The sequence below is a fragment of the Chaetodon trifascialis genome, chromosome 10, assembly GCF_039877785.1.
Source record: "Chaetodon trifascialis isolate fChaTrf1 chromosome 10, fChaTrf1.hap1, whole genome shotgun sequence".
NCBI lineage: Eukaryota > Metazoa > Chordata > Actinopteri > Chaetodontiformes > Chaetodontidae > Chaetodon > Chaetodon trifascialis.
The window spans coordinates 3,331,470-3,357,878 of NC_092065.1; the positions used below are offsets into that span (position 1 = coordinate 3,331,470).

General features: G+C 42.7%; 2 protein-coding genes across 4 annotated transcripts in view; both read left to right on the plus strand.

Moving 5' to 3' along the window:
• Positions 1–6,591: 6,591 nt before the first annotated feature.
• LOC139337621 (calcitonin gene-related peptide 1-like) lies at positions 6,592–12,468 on the plus strand. 3 transcript variants are annotated; one of them, XM_070972304.1, is made up of 5 exons: positions 6,594–6,710; positions 7,819–7,910; positions 8,812–8,946; positions 10,871–11,058; positions 11,273–12,468. In XM_070972304.1, the coding sequence occupies exons 2-4, from the start codon at positions 7,825–7,827 to the stop codon at positions 11,031–11,033; spliced, it is 384 nt and encodes a 127-aa protein (XP_070828405.1). In that variant the 5' UTR covers positions 6,594–6,710; positions 7,819–7,824; the 3' UTR covers positions 11,034–11,058; positions 11,273–12,468. The 3 variants fall into 3 exon arrangements, with proteins under 3 accessions (XP_070828404.1, XP_070828405.1, XP_070828406.1); XM_070972305.1 differs by having other exon boundaries at positions 10,874–11,058; XM_070972303.1 differs by lacking the exons at positions 10,871–11,058; positions 11,273–12,468 and adding an exon at positions 9,899–10,545 and having other exon boundaries at positions 6,592–6,710.
• A 3,773-nt stretch (positions 12,469–16,241) lies between these two features.
• LOC139337854 (protein inscuteable homolog) overlaps positions 16,242–26,409 on the plus strand; it is a 46,270-nt gene continuing 36,102 nt past the window's right edge. The window contains exon 1 of the mRNA XM_070972648.1: positions 16,242–16,270. The gene's annotated coding sequence lies outside the window, so the exon portion shown is untranslated. The remainder of the gene's footprint in view (positions 16,271–26,409) is intronic.

Here is a 26,409-nt window from a genome sequence, read left to right on the forward strand (position 1 = left end):
GTTTGCTCCTTTTTTTTGAATGGATGTGGAGTAGATAGAAGCAAGCCCAGCGGTTCAGACAGTGATGTCAGAGCCAGAGGGCCAGCATCCCTCCCACGCTGCCACGTCAAAGTCCTGATTGATGCTTTCAGGTCTCAACGATTGAATGTAATCTCCCTAATGTCAGGGAATGAACAACAGCAAACGCCTGGAAAATCAGACTGCCCTGCGTGCTCCTTGACATTTCACATGCTTCCTTAACTGATGAACTATCCCCAAATGTCAGCATGACCTTGCCCTGCTGGTTTAAAGAAAGAACAACCTGTTCAAGAGTGAAACACCTGCCTGAAGCCACAAATCCTCTACCTCAACTGTTCCTGCTACCCCAGCTGGACCCGCCATGCCAGGTGTTTAAACACAGTCCCCTTTCTTCCTGATGTACAACCACAAAATGACACCAGCTCCACCACTTGAACTTGCATTTAATCAGGTGGCGAGCCTCCTTTGTGGTGGTGAGCCACTGATTAGATTTGGAGATTGAGAGCCATTACAGGAGGCTGCAGTTGGATAATGACTTAAGTGCTGTTTCACCTTCCTTTCTCTTCAGGAAGTGATTTATCTGGATGGGCTTGGCCTTAACTGACAGGGAGGTGCCCAAAGGTGAGCAGTGCCATTCATAGATCATATCACCCTGCTCTGACCCTATCAACACTCACTGTCCTCCCTGTGGTGATTCATGGCTTCTGTACATGGACAAGCATTACATTATAATACTGGCCATTTTCACGGCTTGTGAGATGGGATCTTGTTTTCACTTGTCCTTCACGTAGTATATGCCAATATGTCAGTTGTCTTGAGTGATATTAGAGTGACGTGACGAGGCTGGGGCTGAAATAATTAATTGATTAATAGAATAATTAGCAACAATTTTGATGGTCAATTAATCATATTTTTAAAGCAAAAATTGTGAAAAATGTGAAATTGTGTGATATCATTATAAGTTGAATATCATTACTATTAAAACTGCCCTAGTGCCACTGCAGGTCTGATCCTGCAGCATATAACAACTCCATGACCTGAGCTCTGCTCCCTAAAGTCTGGGTCTTAGAGGGCTACGCCTGTACTCATAGAATCTAGAGTTATGATACATAACTAATGTTATTCAATTTACAATGACATCACAAAACACAATTTTTCCTTTAAAATGCCTTAAATGATTAATTGACCATCAAATTAGGTGCACTTTATTCCTCTTCTGATTCACTGATCTATTGATCGACAAATCATTTCAGCTCTAGCCTACCTAACTTTCTATTTCGCATTGTCTTTACTCACCAAGAGCTGTTGCTACTGGTTTAAAGGCAAAGCTTATGTAGTGAATGCCCAGAATGACACTAATGTCCACTAGCTCAGATGTCCGTAATGTGAAGCGTAACACAGCAGGACTGCTCGGCTTTGCCATGGTTTAGCACCATGTCAGCCCTGTGTGGAAAAAGCAGCCGAGTGATATTACGCTCCCTCCACAGCCCTGCCACTGCAGAGGGGTGGGACGTTGATTGTGCACCATAGTGGTCCCCCATGCAGCCCACTAATCTGAGATGATGGGATTATGGGCGCACCGTTTGGCATGTGCTTCCGGAAAAGAGCCAGATCTGACAACGCATCATCTGCTGTCTAGCACGTTTGAAACTGAATGAGTCAGGAAGGACTCAGACTCATCATGCAGATAGAAGCGGATGAAAGGACATGAAGGAGCCGAGGTGCCGAGGAAAACTGAGGTCACACAGTTGTGACGGGATTAGCTGCAGGAGCAAACCTGAAGGGGGCGTGAAAGACAATGGTCATGCATGTGGGAACGTACCAGCAGCAACAGCTCTTAGAGGGTGAAGCCTATACAAAATAAACCTTCAGCTTTCTGACTGACATTCAAAGACCTTTGCCATTTTTTCACATTCTTCCTCCATTTCACCAACATTTCACCAAAATGATTTATCTATTAAGAAAAATAATTGATAATGACAAAAATGACTAGCTGCAGGTTACATTCTTTCGAATGACTGAGAAAGAAAGAGTTAGAATTTATTGATCTGAATGCAGTCCACATAGCCTAATCCTGAACTTCACCTTATAAAAGTTATGCAAATAGGTGACTTCAGATGTGCTATTGCGATAGAGGTTTTTGTAGGAAGCTGCAGTTTTTAAGGGCAACAAGCAGCCTTTATCCATGATTCTCCATTTATTTGATAGATAATAGGTTCTCTTATGTTAATCAAAAATACTTTCACACATTATTTCTTGCTTGTTTCCTCCAGTTTGCTTTAACAAGAGAGAGAGAGAACAACTATAGAATTTCAGGCAACGCAATAGATCAAACTGACACTGTGAATTTTGATAATTATGCATACAATATTTACTTTTTCCCACATTCAAATGTTAATGGATATATGCATTACTGCTTGATATGAGAAGAGATGAATAACATGCTAAATATAAAGACAGATCATTGCATAACTTAAGTTTTTTATATGTTGTTGTATTTTGAATTTTTATAAATTATGGGAACAATCTAAAACGTTTTTAAGCATGTAGTGATTGATGAGCTATTGAGTGTCAAGTAGGATCAATCCTGTGTGACCTCAGTATTTAAGTCAGTCATCTGTGTCTGTTGGCCTCTTAGTGATTTCCTGCATCTCCCAGAATGTCCTCCATCAAGCCTTAAAGCACTGGGATGAATGGTTTCCATTTATCTGTGGGTGTCACTTCAAGTATTGAAACTAGTGGTTGTAAATTATTCTTCCTCCTCTAAGTATCACACATGCGCTCATTAGTCTGGTTTTTAATTGTTTGCTTTTCAGGTTTTTGAAAGTGAGACAATAAATATCCACTGATATCCAATATTAAGCTAACTTCACCCTGATTGTTTCTGTGAAGGTGGGGAGAGCAATAACCACAGCTGTCAGCAGAGAAATACTGAGAGCCATGCTGTTAACTATTTAGTCTATGAAATGTAAAAAAAAAAAAAACTAAAAAACATCCATCACAAGTCATATACGATAAATTGGAACAAACAAATATTTGGTATTTTTACACTGAAATTACTGAAATTAGTGAAATCAGCAACTATTAAAGTAAAACTATGAATTCAGAAGAAGAAGAATTCAAGTTTTTAGCTCAGTCAATAAAATAAGCCTCACATTTACCAGCTGCAGAATTAAAATGATGCCCATATAATGCAGCAATAATTATGTCTTTACTTTAATATATGTCATTCTGAAACGGGACATTCTGCATGATGAGTGGTTTTACTGTCCGGATTTCAAGTGTATTTTATTGCTAATCCTTTTACTTCCATAAGTAGAAAATCAGAGTACTTCTTCCCCCACTGCCTACATGTGTGTTTTGCAGGTATTGAACTTCATCACATTTACCCACATGAGATTCTCAACAGTCCTGACCAAATGAAGCTGGTGACATACGATGTAGTATTTGAACTCATGCAACCACTGTGTGTGTGTGACATGAAATATACCCACACATTGCCTCTTTAATGAGCTCAGTCGTTACGTTGACATATAGCACAGCAGTCTCATGTGTCCGGTGATATCAATAATACCATTCATGTGTGTTAGCTTCATTTATGCAGGTGTACTTTCTTTTTGCTACATTTAGACTTGAGGTTCTTGATTGGCACAAAAGAGCTTCGCCATTAAGAAGACATATAGCACACGGTACACCACAGCTGTCACTGTGTCCCCAGCAATAACTTACACTAGAGTGAGTGTGTTGATCTTAACTGGGGGAGGTCCGGCTTCAAAGGTTACCATATTGACTGGATGCTCAAAAGTTTGTGCAGGCACCAGGGGAAACTCCGGAGATCTGGGATGGCCTATCAATCCAAAAACAACACCCACACTGAAAATATGAGTGCATGTACATACGTAAGCATGCACGTAGTACAGTACAGATGCGCTCACCCACACGTACAAAGGAATGCAATATATAGACCTGCAGAAGCTCACAGAGATGTGTGTGTACTCACACATGACATGGAACACACACACGGTTTGTCCAATCAATGTTAAAGGGCAAAGGGTTGTTCAAACACACTCAGCACATACAAATAGTAGATGATGATATAGACAGATATGAGATAATTGTTTTTTCCCTTTTGCCCTTTGTTTTATTTATATAGACACTCTTGCATTGACTCTTGCTTTGTAGATAGCAGCGTACAAAGTAAGACCGGTAGGTTTGCATATAGATGCAATCTGTTAATACATGATGTGCTGCATGCTGTAGATTTAGGTTTGGTTGGCAAATACAAACATAGTTTTGAAGAAAGCAGCAGTTTCAGAGTAGTAGTCTCATGCAAGCTGCAGCATGGAGCTCAACAGAACGTGGAACGCTCAGTTGCCAGTTTATTAGGCACACTTAACTAAAACTAGTGCACTTTAAAACCACAGAAGAAGAAGAAGAAGAAGAAGAAGAAGAAGAAGAAGAAGAAGAAATCCTTTATTAGTCACATTTTTACACACATCATGCGAAGTTAGGAGGGGAAACTGCACACGCCATGCATATGTGAAATTTATTCTCCGCCTTTAACCCATCTTTGGACCGTCCTTCCTCCACGGCGGAGCGGTGGGCTGCCAGCTGACCGGCGCCCGGGGACCAGTCAGGTGATGATCTTCTTGCATGTTTTTAGTGGTTTTTTTTATGGAGGATACCCCAGGTGAACATGGGGAGAACATGCAAACTCCACACAGAAAGGTTCCCTTTTTCCTCAAGCAGCAGGCACTGAAGGCATGGTGGAGGACACGCCACCAAACGCCACCAATGAGCTCTTTAATACATGAGCAGCAGGGGAGAAAGCATGGAAGCGGATTCACTGAGAGACAGTTTCTACTTCAGAACAGGTGGTTAAGCAGCCACAACCTGCAAATAACAGCTCAAAGTTCTGTATGAAAGGTAACATGCGAACTTAGGGAAAGTTAGAATTTGTATAACAAGTCAGTGGTCTCCTGGTATGTTTCAATCTGTTCAGCTCTGTGTGATAAATTAGGCAGGACAGTATATATATATATATATATATATATATATATATATATATATATAGGTAGAAAAGTGATGCAGATTCGTAGATATGGCTTGAGACCCAGCAGCTGTCTATTCAGCAGTGATTTAGAGCCCGACATGGGTGAGCCATGTGGCTCAATAGCACTAAAAGGCTCATCTTGTCTAATGGGGTTCCTCTATGACGCAGACAAGGAGAGCCCCCCCCCCCCCCCCCCCCTTCACTCTGGCATATATAATCCAAAACATGCACACAGATTTACACACAGAGAAAAGCGTGCACGCGCACGCACACACACACACACACACACACACACACACACACACACACACACACACACACACACACACACACGCGCGCACACACACACACACACACACACACACACACTTGCTGTACAGCCATTCATTTTGTCCACTGTGCAGAGACTCAGATTGACACACACATCAAACACGCGCACGCTCATCCGTGCGCACACACATATACTGTCCTGCACACTAATGAAAAGGAAGGGAATTGAGACGATGGTGCACGACAAACAGTTGTGTAATTGCTTTTGAGAAACAGCTCTTGTCGGAGGCTGTCATCGATCGGTCTTTGCCCAGGACAACTCGTTTACTCAGTGTGTGGGAGGAGGCCCGGGCGGCAGTGATCACTGACTGACTGACTGTGGTATCACTTTATTAACTCAATATGGTTTGATGCTTCACTGAAGTGGGCAGGGATGCTGTCATACTTAGCTGAGGTTTTATTCCAGATGGAGGGCATACAGAAGCTGCTGGGGGAGGAACTTTCATGTTAATCACCCTGATAAAAATTGCACAATGCTTTGTAGTTTGAAAGCAGTTTACTTAATACTCTGAGCAGAGTTGAACGTAAAGTCCCATGAGTTCATTATTCGTGGTGAATAACATCATGTTGGCCCAAATTAAATCAATAACAAGCTAATTATCTAAGCTGACTGTATAAGATGGTCTATACAGACCTGACGCACAGTGGGTGTAGTGTTGTTGGCTCTTTTCAAACAGCGTTATGAATGAAGAGCTCAGGAGTGCGTCACTGTGTAGTATACATCCCTCCCCAGCAGATGGCCCCGCCTGCAAGTGCTTAGCTGGAAGGGTGGCAGTGTTTTTTTTTTTGGGGGGGGGGGGGGGTGTTGGGGGGTTATCGACTTGCCATTTGAGATATAGCATGCAATGTAACATTTTTGGAAAGTTCTTAAAATATTTATTGCTGGTGATGCTTCTGTACAGCCACCAGTTTGCTTTGCTTCCTACTTAATTATGACATCAATGCAAATTGGGGATAGCAAATGGTCCAAATGACTGGTGGATTTTGTGAATGGAGCACTTACTGACTGAAGAATGACGTCAGCGCAGAGCCATATCCCTTATTAGTGAGCCAGGACTGAAAGGAGGCGTCCCATTGGCTTGCCATAGCATCAGAGCGACACGATTGGCTGCTGGCGGATAATTAAACACCTACACAGTCAATGCACAAATCCAAGTGGTGGGATATATAGGCTGGTGCGTTGGCGCTGCATGCAACAGAATCAAGAGTTGTCCTGCAAGTTGAGAGAAAGTCAACTTATTGTGTTTTGCATAGAGATACATAGACATATATATTTATTTATTTTTTTGCTGGGTGATTATCACTGAAGGTAAGTGTTAACTTTTAATACTGGGCGATGTGTTGGAATGGCTGCTTGATGATAAATGTACCTGATAAGATGTTTGCGTGCATGTGTGGATCAGAGGGGATATGGACACAGAGGCACTGCATTAGACTGCGCTGACGTGATGGTGTCGGTAATGGGATTGGAGTGTGGCCACTGGGGTCACCGGCATCAACACCACCCATTTTGTGAGGGGCCAGTCTGCTATCTGAAGGCCAGAGACAGAGGGAGCGAGAGATAGGAAGAAAAGGGAGGAGAGAATGAAAGAAAGGGACTCAAAAATGAGAAGAAACTGAACAGCAACTGAACAGCAAGTGACAGAGGACCCAGGTTTGAGTGTGTGTGTGTGTGTGTGTGTGTGTGTGTGTGTGTGTGTGTGTGTGTGTGTGTGTGTGTGTGTGTGAGAGAGAGAGAGAGAGAGAGAGAGAGAGAGAGAGAGAAAGGGAGCGCTGGCAGCTCATTACACTAATGCACTGGTCCCCTAGGGAGTTGGCAAGCTTGGAGTCCCCCACCCCATCCCTTCTCACCCCTCCTCTTCCAACACTAGCAAGAGCTACATGCATTGCACAGTTGAGGACCCCCACCAAACTACACGCACACACACGCACGCACGCACACACACACCTCTACCCACAGACATGTGACACTCCAGGACCTGCAGCGTACAACATGAGAGAACTACCTGTCCTGTGCTCTTGGCTGGATGTTTTAGAGGAACAGTGCGTTTTGCAGAAGAATAGTGAGCGGGAGGGAGGGGGGGTTGTTATGTGACTCAGTTTTGAAGGGATGTTGTGTGGAAGTAAAAGCGAGAATGTTCACTAGGAGACCAGAGCTAAATAGTGGCAAGCTGACATGTGGGTAGAAGTGAGCTCACCTCTCTGGGAAGTGACAGGAAGCCCTTTTTTCTTGTTGCAACTTCTTCCCAGCAGCACGAGAGGGTCAGACCAGCAAGTGCATTTCTACATGAATGTTGCTTTTTGTTGTGCAGATTAACTTTTGAATGATTTGAGAAGTTATTTCAGCTCCATGTGAGTGTGAATGGCTGCAGTCTGGTGTACAGGGACCTGATGGTGGTGTCTTTCTTGCTGTGCAGGGGACCATGGTTATGTTGAAGATCTCTGCTTTCCTCGTTGCCTACGCGCTGGTCATTTGCCAGATGTACTGCTCACAAGCCGCTCCTGCCAGGTGAGAATCGCAGCTGACATGATGCATTTTCCATCAACTTGAAATATGTGAAGTAGAATGGGGGTAAATTCCCTGTTGTTTGAGTCACGAACAACCAGTGGGAATGAGTGGAGGGTGGATGCAAAAATGACACCTTGAAGGAAAAATATTCAGCAAGGGAATCAGGTTTTAAAATTTATGTGCTGCTTGAGAAAAATAGGAGAGGATATGTGCATGTGAGGGAGAGACTGGTGTAAAAATTGGATACAGTAATAATGTGCATGCACAGAAAGTTTAAGTTCATTTGCTCTGGTTTATCTTAATAATTTAGGATGAATGGTTTTGTCTTTTTAAATGAGCATTTTTAAATATAGGGTCAATTTCTCAGAGTTATATATTTAAAATGATCTTCATCCTCATATTTTTATTTAAAAAAGAATGTAGATCACATAAATTAAATTGGCCTCATTTGTTGGGAAAGAAGAAAAGAAGCAAAAAGAGAAAAAAGTGGAGGAGAAACAGTGTAATTCACTTCACATGAGATCTATATATATTTCTATGAAGCCCCATTCAGGCCACTCCCCACACTGTTCCCATGAAGCTATTGATTTAGTAATAAATCTAAAGCCGGCTGCACATCAGCCCCTCTCTTAGATGGGGCACTTTCTGCAGATTGTTTCCCCGCGTTGGCTGGGGGCCCTCCAACTCGGACGTCATCCCTCTCAGAGTTGGTGACGTCCCGGCCAACCCCCCTGACCCCACCTATCCATCCAACCGCCACCCTACCCCACCCTAACACCCCCTACACACTCCCCCACCCCTCCTCTTAACTGCAGGTGATAATTCTAGTGAAGGATTTAATTCTGATGTCAATGCCTTTCCTCCCCCAACCCTCCCCGACCCCTAAACCTCTGCACCGCAGACCGGGTTTAGAGTCCATGTCAGACCGAGTCACGCTCACGGACTACGAGGCGCGAAGGTTACTCAACGCCATTGTGAAGGAGTTTGTGCAGATGACGGCAGAGGAGCTGGAACAGCAGGCAACTGAGGGAAACAGGTACACAGATGACAACAGATGACTCCTTTATCTTAACCCTTTTTTTAGAGCAGCTTCCTCCCTGTGCAGAAACAGCTGATGAAAGACGATGAAACTAATCTCCTTTGGTCTAAATCTAAAGGTAAAATCAACAGCTCTTTTTTAGGCCACCATGCTGGACTTTGTCTATCTTCTTAGGGATTGTATCATATTCTGTTTTGCACTTAAAGACCACTGAAGAAGCATCTTTTTAGCTCCCCACTTGGGTTCAATCAGGCGTAGAGGTATGTACTTCTGAGCTGACCAAAAGACTGATCATTTCCAAGAATAGATGTTAATACACACACACACACACACACACACGCACACGCGCGTGTACGCGCGCGCGCGCACACACACACACACACACACACACACACACACACACACACACACACACACACACACACACACACACACACACACACACAAAATCCCTATTCTCTGTCATGACCCTGCTCCCGCATGGATGAGTTTGATTTTGACTTTGTTTGCGCGGATTACTATTTGCAGCCTGCCCGCCGGGCATGTGAACAGTGGATGCCTAACGGAACGAATAAGTGTGCATGATGTCTATTAAGTGGAGTTGCATGATAGTGGGAAGCGACTGGTTTCTGTTTGTTCTGTGGGTGTAAAATGTGACAAGAGGGGATTGACTGGGGTGGGGGTGGAGATGGAGGACTGGCGCATGAGGGGATGGATGACAGTTTCTTTGAATAGTGGGGGCGGGGGGGCATGATGCTGAAGGGGGGAAATGTTTTTATTTTGTCTTTTTTATACCTGCAGTGGCATGAGAATGAAATGCATGTGAGAGGAATGGTGCGTGAATGGAGGGAAGAAGAGAAAAAGAGATGAAACAAAGTGTTACCTGCATGTTTTCTCAAACCTATGAGCCTGTTCTCTGCATGTGTTCTGTGTGTCCCCTCCCCGACAGCATGGACAGGCACCTAACCAAGCGCTGCTCCAACCTCAGCACCTGTGTGCTAGGCAAACTGTCTCAGGAGCTGCACAAGTTGCAGACGTTCCCTCGCACGAACGTGGGAGCAGGAACACCCGGCAAGAAGCGCAGTGCGCCTGAGAGCGACAGCTATGCAATCTACGGCGAGACGTTTGACAGCATCTAACCCTTCCTGATCTTCCCTCAGACCCTCTTTAACCTGTACCTTCCTTCTCCTCTTCCTGTCTTTTTCTTTCCCCCTGTCCTCCTCCTCTGTTCCCCCCTCTGCTCATTCCTTCCTCATTGTTTTTGGATTGGAAAGTGCATGTTGATTCTACCTGCTTGAGAAGAATATGACCTTGAACTGCAACCAACCTTTCAGTTCTTTTCTCCTTCCCTGTTTTTTGGCAGAGAATGATTTGTCCCAACCATTTCAGACAATCAGGCTTGGTTTTCCATTGATGTAATTCAGGAGCCCGTTCAGACATATACATCTCTGTGTACTGTGCGTGGAGTCATTTGATGGCATTTAAATACCCTGAAATTTAAGGGTTTAGAGAGATCACTTAACTAAACCATTAATAAATGATCCACTCATGCGACACCATGTTTCTTGTTTAATAAACGTATTTTTCTACCAGGAAGCCTTAGCTCATTTTCATTCTTAGGGATACTCTAACAGCCAGTGGGAGCTTATTGAACTCCTTTGCAAATATGGACATAAAATACACATAAATGGGATTTTAGAGCATGTGATCGTGGCCTTCAAATTATCTCTGAAGCTCACATCGAGTTCAAAGGTAAGAAAAAATGACAAAGATTAAACCTTTGTTGTTTTATGTATATTTCTAAGCTGTCATGTTTTTCTGTGCTGTGTTAATGTTGATTAAAATGTGATACTGTATCAGTGCTGTATGGACAAACGTCACACCAGATCTTGGCATTAACCCCTCGTTTGTTCTCCTGAAGCAGCGTTACAGCACAGAAGCGAGCCTGCAACACGGCAACCTGCGTGACTCACCGCCTGGCGGACTTCCTCAGCCGGTCGGGGGGAATGGGCAACAGCAACTTTGTCCCCACCAATGTCGGTGCCAAGGCCTTCGGCAGGCGGAGGAGAAACGTCCAGATGTGAGCACTCCACAACCTTCAGGAAAATGGTAAATAATGTTTCATGAGTATCTCCATCTGCTAATTACGTGTAGAATAGAACCATGAAAGCAGAATTATCACAACTGGCTGTTGACAAATGATTATTTCTTAATTACAAATGGATTGTAATCACACTGGACTCAACGTGTAATGATTTGTAAATTATGTCCTTGAAAGCAAAACTTTAAATGCTCCTTTTCTTTTTGTCTTTCTGTCTTTCAGAGGTTGAAACCCGACAAGAAAACATCAGAAAACACATGAGAACAAAAATCAACAAAAACAAAATCAAGCAGGAAGTAAACACTGAACTGGCCCTTTATCCACTCCCTCACGTTCTTACAGAAAAAAAAAAAAGACGCCACAGGACTTCTCATCCCCATTTCCATCCTGTTAGTGAAACCTTTTGCTTTTGGCAAATAAGAGAAAAAAAGAGAAAAAAAAGCACTTTAGTTTATGTACACGAACAAATGAACTCCCGAAGAAAGAAAAAAAAAACATCCCACTGGTTCCTCTTTTTTTTATACATGAGTATCATTGGAAAATAAAATGAAAGCAGCAGTGGTTATCACCTTATTTTTTCCTCCATTCACCTCGTTAGAGCACATTTCCCCCACAAAACCCACCTCCCCTCTCCCCCGTTGAGATCCATACATTTTCCACAGCTCTCTTTCTTCCCAGGGGTACCCTGTTTTCCTGTGTGCCAGAGGGACGCTATTAAAGATCACCCTACCCAAGGCCCCCCCACAACGGCTGTTGTCTTGTGCCTTGATGTAGAACAATTTACATGAACATGATTGTACAGTTCTGTTTCGAGACGATAAAGAAGACCCGAGCGAGGATGAAGAGAATGAAGACAGATTAATATTGTAAACAATATTGTGAAAACAAATTTCAGCAAGATTAAAATGTATTTTAGATACACTCGGGTTTGGGGTACTTGTGTTGTTCTTCAAAGGTTTTTAAGCATTTAGGTGTAGAAAGAGGTTGAACGACTGAGAGGATGATTATACTATGAGAAGCTTATATTTGTACACTAATAGCTGGAATATTGATTTTCAATGTCCATAAATTATAAATGATGAATCGTATGGCATTCATGAACCTCACGTGATTTGTAATTCATTGGTTTTACATTTGACAGTATTTCCCACTGACAGATACACACTCACATCCTAAGAAGTTGGAGCACACATGTAATAATTTGGCAAAGTACTGAAAATCAAATCCACGTTCATACGCTCTACTGTTGCTCGGTTTGGGTCACTTTGTATGCAGCGACAGTCTACAGGTGTAAACACATCCGTTTCAATGGGAGTATTTTCTGACTCACACCACAGTGGCATGGATATGTTGAGATACATGATGATACGAGTAAAAACTGCATGGGTAATTGCTTAATAAAAGGCAGACAAACCTGCAGTCAGACTTGTTCTTCTTAAGCTCTGCTGGAGGTAAACACACACCACTCAGTTCAGAATCAGCATATATCTCCATTTACATTAATTATGTGTTAGATCTATAATCTTTATTTATCATCTTTAGACAGGAGATTGGTACTGAGATATCAACACATTTCTAAATCTCAACCTGTATTCTGCTCTATTTTAGATGCAACTCACTAACAATACATTCTTCAAGCTGTCTTAACATGCTGTACTTATACCAGCTGACAGAGTGCTTCCATTTTATGCAGAGTGACTGAACATTTTGGGGTCTTCTTGTTTTTACAGCAGTGCTCCAATAGGTGGCAATATAATTATCTCCATAAAAGTTTCAGTGGGGCTCTGCAGAGTCTCACAGGTCTGACTGGAGTCACAAAAGCGTAAAAAAGTCTCCAGTGAGAGAGGTTTGCGTTTGTTGACTTGCATGAGTGAAAAACTAAACAAAGAAAGCAAATCTAAATCCCGAGAAAGTGAAAATGACAGGTCCAGGTTTCGACACACAGCGTGTATCCTCAGGCCTGAGCAGTAATGAGGTGTAAAACAATGACCTGTTGAACAATCCCGTAGGTGTATCATGAATGAAGTCATTCACCAATGCTTCATAACAAGGATGTGTGGTTTTGATGGCTTTTGATGAACGAGAAGCGGTAAATTGCCTTTGAGAAGGTCACATGTCTTATATGAGCCTCATATGAGCAACAAAGAAGCTAAAGGGAGTCAGCTTAAATTCTGGACCATTTGTGGAAAACCAGGCATGGAAAATGTTCTTTTTTCTTTTAAGGGTAGCACTGGGGGGGCTTCAGCAAGGCACTGAACCCTCATCTGCTCCAGCCAGTAATCAGTAGAAGACTGGTCGTAATGGGCGGCTCTTCAGCGGAGTTTCTGCATGAAATCATGTGTACTTCTTCAGGCACCATTGACTAAAGGTCACAAGAAAACCACAAAAGCAAAAGTGAAAGAAAAGGTGATCATCATCAGTGGAAAATGAAACACGAATCTAGATGGAAATAACTGGAAATAACTTCACATAAATCACATTGATTGTACAAACTGGAGTGGATAAATATTGTGCAAATACATAATTACAGTTTTAAGTTGTTTTTTTCGCATTCCCCTTATGTGCTGCCAACGGTTTGTAAAGTATCTGAGGTGCAGTGTCTCCACAAAAATCTCAGACAGAGAGCTAAAAAGGCACTTGAAGGGAGGATAAATAAAGGCCCTTCAGTTTTCAATGACAAATAGTGTAAGTTTGGAAATTCAGGCGATAATGAGCTCATTCAATAAGGGTGAAATTGAAAAACAGGATACTGTTGTTCCTATTTGGTTGCACGGATGAATGCCGCATGTGCACCAGAGCGAATGCAGGATATTTGTCACAGTGTGCATCACACCCAAGCACACAATAGCTGTCAGAGCTAAAAGATGTATTACTGAGGAACATTTTATTTGGTTTAGATGAAAATAGAAGGAACATGTGAGAAAAATGACAACCATCAACACCCGGCGTGCTGTGTCCAAACCATAGGCACTTAAAGCAATAAATGATTGGTTATAAAACCAGCTGTTCAACTGGATGACTTCTTAATTCCCACATGAGAGGAGATGTGTGAAAAAAAGTTGGGGATTTGCACACTATTCTCTCTGAAGCCTTCAAACCCTCCTCTCTCAGTTGTTTTCACAGTTTTTCCACTCTGTCTGTCTGTCTGTCTGTCTGTCTGTCTGTCTGTCTGTCTGTCTGTCTGTCTGTCTGTCTGTCTGCCTGTCTGCCTGTCTGTCTGTCTGCCTGTCTGCCTGTCTGTCTGTCTGTCTGTCTGTCTGTCTGTCTGTCTGTCTGTCTGTCTGTCTGTCTGCCTGCCTGTCTGTCTGTCTGTCTGTCTGGAGAAAATCAGCACTGAAGTCGGAGCTGTGCTTGAATCCACATGGAAACTTCCTGCATGACTGAGGAGGAAAAAAATAAAACCCCCTCTCCATATTCTGATAATTGAGGGGGACGGGAGGTTGAGGACTGATTCGTGGGTCGGTTTGGTTTTAAGCTTCTTTCTCAGCAGTAATCTAACAATCTCACTATGCCAATGAGAATAGCAGTCCTAATGACACGCAGCTGCTTTGAATGGGGCCCCTCCAGTTGGAAATTAGATGGTTCGTATAAGAGAAACCATGAAGCAAGCCCCCATCTCCAGAGAGAAGACGTGCCGCTAGTCCAGTTCCCAGAAACCTACACCACAAACCAATTTCAAAACCCGAGGCTTCGATGTTTCTTTTTAATGTGTTAAAGGAATAGCTCGACATTTTGGGGAATAGAGAAGCAGTGATGTCACAATAGCTGCTGTTCTGCTGGCTTCTCTCATTCAGCTTTTCTTCAGTCTGTCAATGTGAAAAAACGAAGCCTTTACCTTCCACATTCTAAGACAAATCTCAGTCCACCACAGCAGCAGCACCAAGAAAGTGAAACACTCAGCTGCTTCCCCCTCCTTCCACTCTCTGTGCTAAGCTAAGCTAACCAACAGACAGACTTTGAGAGCGGTACCAATCCTCTCACCTAACTCTTGGCAAGAAAGTGAATATGCGCATTTCCCAAAACAGACCACTCGTCCTTTAAATAATGGGATTTGGCTGAGAAATACTTTCACTCATAGCCATGTGCCTCTAAATGTGCTTCGATGACCACTCCCGTGCTGCATTTGGCAGGAAATGAGGTAAGATTTTTGAGGATATTAGCTGTTTGTGTTCAGATTTAAGCTAAAGCTAATATTTATTGACTCTATAGAGTGTAGCGGGCCCTTATGTGCACATGGGAGTGTGTGTGGAGCCGCCCCCTTCACATAATCACATGGTAATTAGTCACCCAAGAATATGTAGAGATATTAACTGCAGCAACCCCGTCCAGCTGAGTCCTGGTTGTAATGGGAACCAGCCGACTGCCGTTTATATTTTCATTTTCCTTCCTCATTTTTAAAGCTCCCAATTTTTCCATAAGGTAGTCATTTCCAAGGCTGATGTGAAACCAGACACCCAGGAACATTCATGGTAAAGGTCCAGAAACAACACTAGGCCGGCCCCGACATCCTCTCACCTTCCCCAATCCCCCTTTCCGTCTTGTGCGACTGTTCCTGGGAAGGTAAACACCCTTTCACTGTGTCAGACATGAGATTTCATTCTGCTGCCATGGCAGTTCCTTCATCTGACACTCTTTTCTGTCCCTCCCTCTCTTTCTTCTCCTCCCCTCCCATTGCTGCCACATCTGGAACCCAGCTCCTCATTTATTTATGTGGTCTGTGTTGTTTCTTCTTTTTTTAAAGTCTTATTTAGAAGTCCTTTACCTTGTCTTGTTGGCAGTTTCTCTCCATCTGATGAGGTCTGCAATTACATCTCGCCATAACTGGTCACTCTGCAATTACATGCTCCACCACAGAATCTCCCCCCCCCCTCCTCTGAACAGCACCACTGCTCATATGGCAGACCGAAATAGAATAGTTTCATGTCTGTTTGGATGGCGGCCCAGCTGAAACTATGCTCCGCTGCTTGACTGACAGTGGGATGTGGGCTTTTTCTCCCCAAGAAAAACCTTTAAGGCCAGTCACGTTTAGACTCTGAGCAGTCCTACTTCAGCAGGCTTTGGTGGTGGTTGGCCCAGCTGGGCTCCAAGACAGGAGACAGAGCGAGACAGAGACACAGCTAGAGCGAGTGAAAGAGAAGAAAGAGAGGACACGAACCACGAGCTGCAGCTATGAACCCTCATGGGAACACTTAACCTATCAGTCGCTGACCAAGAGAACGGGTGAGTTTTGCAAACAGTTCAGTCTAATCTCAACGTCTGGGAACGGTGAAATGATGCTGTGAAGAACTTTTCATGAAGCTTTAGAAATCTTGGGTGAAGTTTTTTCAGATAACTTTAGCATGACTCAGTCATACAGCGTGTGATTTAGATTGAAAACTTGCACAGTAATACAGGACATCCTTCAGAGAACTTCAACAGCAATGCATTTGTCAGCTTGGTTGATTCTGGATCGAGCAGACATTACAAAGAATATTTTTCAACTGCAGATGCAGTCGTTGCATTGTGCAAGGTGCTTCCACTGCTTTCAAACTCCTGCATTTAAATGGGTGGCAACTTAACTGATGTCAAAGCCCTTTTTCTCATAAAAGTGTTCTTGACCAATGTCCAAGTCTGCTTTTTCACAGGAACCTTGAGGATTTTCTAAAGCTGAAAGAGGCATTCCAGCTTAAAAGCTTCTGATTTAAAAGGGCAGCAGTATTGATCATCTGACCATTCAATTTCTCACAAAACTTTTAGGTTATATGGATTTTGATTTTCTTTAAATTCAAGAAGCTTTTGATTTTTATGTTTTACAGTGTCATCCTTGCCAAAAATGAAGCCTCCAAAAATGTGACAAGTCAGATGTCAAAGGCTGTGTAGCGTATGTAGGAGTAATGCATTAAAACTGCAGTAGGTAACTTGTATTAAACAAATTTTTTGTCATATTTGCTAAAACTATGCCAGACAGCAGCACATGAAACATGTAATCTGTGAAAAAAAAACCCCAGCTCCATTGGTCCCACCTACTGATCCTACTGCAATTTGCAAGAATCCCCTGCGCCCTACACAAAACAACCAATCAGAGCCAGAGGAGTGTGTGAGGGAATGTCTGACATCTGTCAATCACTACTCACACACGCTGCAAACCGCCCCCTCCCTGCGTTCATGCTGCCGGCTGTCGCTCAGTCAAACAGCTCTGTGAGCGGCATCAGGAGGCTAGTGAAAGCTATGGTGAAGCAACAGCCACCCGCAAAGGAGAAACTGCGCATACCACCGCTGCCAACAACAGCATATACGACAACAAATAACCATAAAGCTAATATGGTGATTGTTACAGTAACTCTTTGCAGCGTGTACGGTATGTTAGCGACTGTGATGTAGCAGCTGGGCAGAGTTAGCTTGTTTCCAATGCTAAGGCTAATGTTACTGGTTGGTCACGGCGGATGCCGCAGGGAGGAGGGGCTTGGAGGCAGGGCATGAGTGCAGTGGAGAGGGAGGGGGAGTGACGTGCGTGACTGCAGCTTTAAAACCAGTGATAAAATGATCAGATTAGAGGTATATTTGGAAAAATAACTTTTAAAATGGTTCACATTATGTCTTAATTGCGAAAGTTATGTAAACTGAACTGTTTTATTGAGCGTTTTAGTTAATTTTTTTACCATTTAAATAGTGATTAATTAATATTTTTGCCACGACCAAAGGAGAAGGTTGTAAACACAACAGCGACATCACCTTCTACAGCTGATTGGATGAACTCTGCTGCAACACACATTCACACAGATGGAGCAACATTAGCATTCATTCAGAATCACATTTCTGGTGACCAGGTGAATGCAAGCCCAATACTCACTCTCTTTTAGCTCTGGTTTTGGTCTCCACCAACTCCTGAGGGAAGCATCTGGCCCTTTAGCTTGTAAAGGCTCCGCCAGCTAGTCGCTAACTTTGTCTGTCTGCTGTTTGTTGCTGGCAGGAAGCATGCAGTGTTCTTCGTTTTGAACTTTTACACTAGAGGCCTTCTGGCTGCTCCTGGAAATGAGAAGAGCATCAAGAGAGAACCAAAACAGTAAAGTTGCCGGCCCAAAAACCAGAACAATGAGCTGAAATATGTTAAGATTCTTGCTGGTAATTGGTATAAAAGTATTGAGTAGTGCAGCTTAAAGTTATCTAAAGTCAGTTGGCCACTTTAAACTCACTGACAAAGTTGTGAAAGTTAGTTCCACACACTACTTTTATACTTCACTCCTCAGTTAAATGTTCACATTTTCAATCGGAGGTACATTGCATATCGATTGGCATCCCCTTTGCGCTTTATGCTATCAGGATAAATATGAATGGTCTTTAAGGGCTACTGCTAAGTGTTTTCAATCGGAAAATATTTTATGTTTTTGTTCTGAGTCATGCTGGTGTTCACCACCGTACTAGCTATAACTGTTTGGAGTAGGCTGATCTGGTTTGTGTGGGAGTGATGGAAGCTGAGACTGTGGAAAACAACAAAGATTACAGTGAGTTTGTGGGTAATGATCAGGACACAGCTACCACATGTCTTTACTCAAGGCTTCTGTGTGTGTGATGTGGTGGTGGAGAAACGTGTGCGTAGCCACCGTGTGTGTTTCAGAGACAATTAGAGATTGCAAGAGAGATGTTTTTCCATCCTCTCTCTCTCTGTAGTTTGTTGAGGATGCTTATGTTTGTGCACACTGTGTACATATCTTTGTATCTGAACTCTGAATATGCGTTTGTTCACTGATTATTCCCCTTCTTCGCTTGGTCTCAATGCCCATCACTTCCCTTCCAAGCACTGAACCTTCACCTGACATCACCTGTGCACACTGTTACAATGTAACTGTATGAGTAGAAAAAAGTGCAACGGCTCTGAACGATAGAATGGACTGCACAGCAAAGGTCACCCATGACCTGCTTAAAGTACTAAGCGACTTAGCACTGCACATAAAGATATATGTAATTAAACTGTTGTCAACGTGCACACACTGCACATGTTTTGATCAGTTAGGCTCTCTACAATTCAAATGCTCTTATGGAAAGCATGAGCCCCAAAGTATAATTCATCCAGATTTACCCTTCCCTTACCCTTTATCCTACGTTTGATGTCCAAATATGTGTCCAGTGCTCCATTATTTATATTCCTTTAGTCTGTAAGTGTCCACCAATCAAAAGAAAATGGTTTTCTCTAAATTAATCCAAGTTGTGAGTATTGTTGCATAAAGTCTATTACTCACTGTCTGCACCATCTCTGTTTGTCAAACAAGACAGTTTTTTATTGTATGTTCTCATCTTCCTACACAGTGTTGTTAGGTGTGCTTGCTTCTGTTAGCTTGTTGCCTACAAAACAAAAGTCTCGCCATATTTTCTGCTTAGTTTTCACCCCAGGATGGCCCCTGCAAACGGCAAGCGCTCCCAGTTGAAAAGCCAATCGGTTCTGTCGTGTATCTTTGCTGTCATTGGCTATCAACAAGTCAACCTTTGTAACCAATCATTTTCCCTTTCCAATGGTATATGGATAGGTGGTTTAGGTTGGATGGGAGCCAAACAATTTCAACGTGCGAAGTCACTCCATACACATTTCTTTATGCAGCTGAATGCAGAACATTTCAGTATGTTTTCCAGTAGTGAATAACAGCATAAGTCGGCTACTTGGAGACAATTTGGAAATGTCTGAGGACACCAGTGACACCACAAAGCAAACACTCCATGAGGTTAGGCCGGATGTCTGGATCTTATACAGGTGTGTTTGACGAGGTGTAGAAGGTATGTGGTGATTTGCATAGTTCAGCATAAAGCATGTCTGATTTATTGTTATCGATGCACATGCTAAACAAAGTACAAGATGTTACTGTTCAAACGAAGCCTCATACATGCAGTTTGACCTCACAGTTTTGCTAGAAGTGTTTCCATTTGTGTATGCCAAGTAAGCAAAACTTCCCAGAAAAGGGTGGAAGTTAAAAGGATGTGTTACCAGGACCAGAGGCAATTCTGTGAACATCCGAGTCATGATGTGTGTCATGTTACTGTATAATTATATGACAAACAGCAACACACAGTGCAGAGTAGTGAGATATACATATGTGTGTGTGTGTGTGTGTGTGTGTGTGTGTGTGTGTGTGTGTGTGTGTGTGTGTGCGTGCGTGTGTGTGTGTGTGTGTGTGTGTATACCATCATGAGATCACTTCAGGCCTGCTGCTAATTAGCAAATATGCTATCATGCTAAAATATGATTGTTGTCATTGTGAGCATGTTAGCATGCTGATGTTAGCATTTAGCCTTTCAGCACAGCCATATTAGAATGCTAATTGTGGATTGGCCTGCACCTGCTAATTTGAACATTCCTGAGAGATCATAGACTCATGACTGAAGCATTTTTGAGTCTTTGAGGAGGAATGAATATTGTGATTGATCATCTGAGGACTTGCTCAGCTCTTAGCATTTGCCCTATCCTGATTACTTCACCCTAGGTTTACAATATGACTGCTGTGTGCTGTTAGTATAATAATAATCTATGCAAGGCGAAGTGATTGCAGTTTTTATCACGCCTAGAAGCAATTGAAGGCTTAGTGTCAGTTTTAATGGCTCCTTTAGCATCAGAAGATGACAAGCTATCACAACCACTTCCTGTAAACATCTGTTTAGCACTTCTATCTAATAATAGATGACTGGTAGTTACTCTCTGCTAGGCATTCTCCTCTGGCCTGCCTGGTGAACAGCTGAGGAGGGTGTGGTGTGGTTAACATGAACCACACATGCAGGTGTGGCCCTCACTGTGCTCTCACACTGTTTAATTAGGTTTTCTCTCCACAAACAGGGAATCATAGGGTTTCCGCTGTAAAAAAAAAAATCTCATCTCTCCTCAGCCTCACACCCATACTCATTGTCTGAGACATTAAGACAACGCCTTGCCAATGCAGTCTGATGAGCAGTGACTGAGGGTGTGACTGAACTTCGTGACCACAGCTAAACTTGGAAATGTGATGCTGCACTTTGCTCCACATGAATCTGGTTTTTGAGTTGCCAGCACTAGAGAAAAGTGTATTCAAACTGGCATGCTCATGCTAAGCTGTCTTTATACTCAAAATCAATCTTTCACTCATCAAAGACAGCCGCTCCTATAATAAAAGGCAACAGGTTGATTCACATTCAAGCGATGCACAAGGCTAAGATCCCAGTCTTGGAGCTAGACCTTGCCAAGCGTCTGTCATTCTCCATTAGTGGCTTCTTTTACTGAAGGAGGTATTTTCTTTCTTTGCCTTTTGCTATTTTTCCAACCCTGTGTGGCCCTGTTGGAGTCAGGGCCCGGTCATTTTGGTTCTCCTTGCACGAGTCTGGTGTTCTCCAGAAGCTATTTCTCTCACAGTTGGCTAGTCCTCTGGCTGTTTCCATCCAAATGCCCACTAATTTTCTTCTTCTTCAGGGAAAACAGCAGCGTTACATTTCTCTTCTTTTAACCATACTGCCTATATTTCAAATTTACCGATACTTTTTTCAACCAATGGGAAGATATAATTCATTATATATATCAACTGTGGCCTTGTTATTGTGAGGACACTTGCTAACTTTCAAAGTACTGTGTCATAGAGGTAGAAGAGGCTGTGGTCCAGGAGTTACAGTGGGTTGTCTGTGAATCCCTCCTTTGGTAATGTTATTTCCCCTCCTTCTGTCCATGTGCTGAAGTGTCCTTGACAAAGATACTGAACCCCAGTTGGCCCTAAAATAGCACCTTTGCACCACTGATGTATGTAAATGTCCCTTAACTTTCACCTGACAATAACATCCACCATGTTCAATCCACAACGCATCTGATGAATATGATCGCTGCCAATCTACACAATGCATGTAATTCCATCTCAAGCGTTTCTTGTCTCAGAAGCGTCACAGAATTGGGTCTCTGGTCTGCTCCGTGGACAATACACGAAGTACTTTTGATGGACGACAGAGTACAGAGACTCTCTGTACTCTGATCTACTCTCTGTCAGAGTGTAGATCAAGCCAGACAGGAAGTCAAACAAAATAAAATGCCCTGTGTAGACTCCTGATCATAAATCAACAACAGACGCAATCAAACATAACGTTACAGAGACGTGCCTGGTGGAATCTGAGGGTGGAGAGGTGCTTTTATATTAAAGCAATATATAAATGCCGTCCATTTTTCAGTCAGTTCAGACGTTTTTAAAATGCACGAGTTTGATGTCATTTTTTACCAAATCATAACAACATGTTAATACAATGATGGTGAAATACTGAGCCACATCTGGATAAAAGCCGCTCTGTGATAATCAAAGCAAACTTTTGATACCCCACAGACTAACCTGAAATTCTACATAGTGATCTATTGGTGCCATCTGAAGATGCTGATGCTGGCTGGATTGTTCCATGACAAATGTGGTGCATTTATGTGCTAACAAGCATACAGCAACAAAAGCAGCCCGGACTGCTACCTTTGATTTGCTGACCTTTAACTTTGGTGGAGTACAGGCAACATCTTCCTCCACATGGAGCCAGCTGCCTGTCTCCAACATTAGTCAAAGAGGTTTTTATGGCTTCCAAACAAATGTGATCAAAGAAAAGACTCCTGCAGTTGATTTAAACATTAATTCATTAGAACAATGGAACCTAATAATAATAAATATTTAACACGAAGGAAACTCCTGTTGTTCTTCTTCACTGAATGAGCATCATCGGCAGACACTTTAAATAATGTTGAACCACAGCATGATGTAGCACCCATGAAAACCCCACTTCAGTGTTTCATATATCAAAGTACGGATACTACACGCGTGTCACGTGTGTCATGTGTGTCACATGTACATCTTTGATGCTGCTTTATTGTGGGTAATGGCGACTGTTGACACATCACTGCGATAGCCCTCATGACTCAGTGGAGGCTCTCTGTTCAGAGTGGGCACTCAATTAGGAAAGTGCAGGTATAAATTTTTGCGTAGGTGGGCCCAATATGGCAGCCACTCTGGGACCCAAGACTGGGAGATAAATCAATATCAGACCGGTTGAGTTAGAGCGTCACTGTGGAGCTTCTCCAGTGTTGACCTCTTTTTCTTCACTCTCTTCTTTTCTTCCCATCTCCATCTGCTAATTGGAGGAAGGTTGTGTGCTTCAGTGCGTTTAGTTGTTGTTTCTGTCATTGCTTCTGCTGTATTCTGCTCTCTGGCCCTTGCCACGGTACATTGGGGAGATCATGAGAGGAAATGGAGGCGTCAGTACTGTGATTTTGTTTGCTGTGTGATTCGCTAAAGATAAAAACGTCACCACTCCTTCCTCTTTGTTTAAAGTCTTGACACTGTTGAAACCACCTGAGGGAGTCTTGAGGACTTACTTCTGCTTCTCTACCTTGTCCTTTGTCTGTCTCTCCCAACAGCGGAAAATGTGAAGCAAACTGTTATTAAGATCTCTAAACTGTTGATGTTAGCTGTGATTTTCAGTCAGATATGGCTTTTTATTTTGGATCTAGAGCCAGTGTTTGGTTTGTCTGTTCTGTAGAAACATGGCGGTGTAACATGGTGAACTCTGCTGAAGAGGATCCACTCTTTCTGTAGACATACCAAGCTCATTTTAAGGTAACAAAACCAAAATGATTCTTATTTTCAGGTGCTTATACACAAATGAAAACAAATCTGTGAATATATTACATTACATTTTACGTTTCTGCCAATGATACAATGATACCAAATGGAGAAACCCACCCAGCAAATCCTCACACTTAAGGAGCTGAATCAAGAAAAACAATTTCTCTGATTAATTTTCTGTCCAGTGACTAATTGATTAATTGAGTGCTTGTTTCACCTCTTGTCATGCATGTATCTGTGACATTGTAAATAGGGCTTTTCCTCTTGTTTGTTATTTTTAAGTCCTTTGTTTCCTTTGTTTGAAACTTAATAAAATTCAAATGTTTGTAAGATCTTGGTTCAATGGCAGCAGTAAAGAGTAGGTGTTGCACCTATTTAACAATGAATATCTCATTTTCTGCATATCTTGAGTGACACATGGCAGACTGTTTTGCAGATGTAATTACCCAGAAAACCTTCACATGTGTTTACTTATCATGGAAAAAATAGCACTGAAATGACTGTTTGAAGTGCCACGTGTGTGCTCGCTGGGCACATATGGAGCTTTTCTTGCATACCTTGCGATTTTTGCAGCTGATATTTACTTATCACGTTGACCCCATGTGTGTCCCATTTACCCTGCATGAGCCTTTAGTTTCATGCTGGAAAAACAGTCAGGGGGAAAACGCCTTGAAAAATTCCACCCAGCCCTGAAGTGGTGCCTGTGTTAGTCTGCTTAGATCTGGGCAGCGGACCTATCCTCCACCCCTGATTCTTACTCTTCTCCCTTAAACCCACACACAGACCAAGCCCACTTAATTTACTCCCACCTCCTAATGTTAAACAGCTGTAGAACTGACTAGCGAGGAACTGCTGCTATTACGTCCTCCTCCCCTCCCTCCCTGCTCTTTTTTTCCTCAGTAATTTTGTGTGTGGCCCATAATATCAGGTCACTCACGAGCCAAAACGGGATGTCTAAACCAAGTGCCCATACAAGGTTTATTTATGGTCCCGGTGTTGGATATGACGTCGTGAATTTGCATCATCGGGGCTTGTGGGCAGAGATGGATAGACAGACAGCTGGCTATAAATCTGTGTATGGATCGTGCTTGCCTCCTGCGTTTTGTAGTAGCCGGCTTTCTCTGACATGCAAAGGTGGGCCGTAACTGGGCCAATGCCATTGCCAAAGCACTCCATCTAACTGAAGCAGCTGCATGACATAAATGCTAGTGAGGTCATTCTCCATGTGATTGACAGGAGAAGATCAGGCAATGATGCAGAGGGTCGAGAGCTCCTGCTGCTGTTGGGAATCTGCTTCAAAGGTTTGTTTTGGCCACATGCCTGAAGTCCAACCTGGAGGTGATGACACAGATTTCACAAGAATTTATCACTAACTTTAAACCTTTGGCCACAATATTCTAGATAATGCTGGAGAAGCAGAAGAAATGCTATTGTATGCACTTACAATTGCTGATGATAAAGTCCTTTATGGCAATGTTGTTACATCCCATGAGTGTTAAGATCAATTATTTTTGCTGAAATAAAAAGGATATGAGAAAACATAGGAAAAATAGAGAACAACAATGAAACAATGATGTAATTTAACCTGCAGGGAAGCTCGATAGTCAGGTTTTTGATATTCGTAACCTTTACACTCCAAAGTAAAAGTGCCTCCAATGCAAAGTGTTCATTTACTTTTATGGAGCTTTCTCGTTCAGGGAAGCTGAGGTCTTGCTGTTTTATTGGGAACTCATACTGAGCCCGAGCAGTTCCACTACAAGTGTTGAGAATTCAGAGTATGTTCTTGGTAACAGGTAAAAATGTACCATCAATGTTGAGTTAAGATCCATGGTTTCTGCATGTAAAGTATTAAGGTTAGGAAAAGATTGTGATTATATCAAATAGCATATGGTTAAGCTATATGTGGCGGGAGAAGAGATGAACAACAGCAGTTCAACTGCGAGTGGAAGATCTAGAGAACCTTGACAACACCGACAACGCCACCTTAGGACTTGCACCTAAAGAATATACTCGTTTAACTTTAACTTCCCTGAGAGGGTTTCCCGAAACAGCCCATGCACAGGTAAGTGCACAAATGAATATAGGCACATTTCCAAGTAGTTCAACAACCTTTATTAATCACAATAAAATATTCATTTAATAAATTATGTTTATTCTTTAAAAAAAAACGTTGGTGTGGTTCCCTTTTACCCCTGCAGTGTATGATGTTCAGCTAGTGCAATAAGCCACTGAGTTAGCTCGGAGGAAAGGCAGGCCACAGCTAGCTGCGGCAGAGGTCCCTGCACACTCAAATAATCACACACACACAAAAAAAGAAATACAAGAAATCAAATAGGCTACCTATATACAAATTAACTAATAACTCAAATCAATCCCAAAGGAAAATAAACAAAAGGCATGCACCCATGCAGGAGTTTGGCAGGCCCCTACCTACAACGGCTGTGATAAAACCTAAATCCTGAAACCACGACCTGGATCAGCACACTTCGACTACCACACTGCGGTAAAGAGAGACACCAACGTAACCAAGCAGAGCGGTACAGCACCTCGACCACGAGGCACACGAGGCAGAGACCAGAGGCAACAACAAAAAAACACAAGGAGCCAAAAGGACAAAAGAGAGGCAAGGCAGGGCAAACAGCTTAACGCCAGGCAAGCTTTAAAAGAAACAAAGCCAGCTGTTAGCGACCTTAAATATGCACTGGCAGATAAATGGAGCACTGAGTTTGTGCCACGGTATACCTGTGTTAGTTGTAGCTAGTACACCTCGCTCCGCTAGCTGTTAGCAGC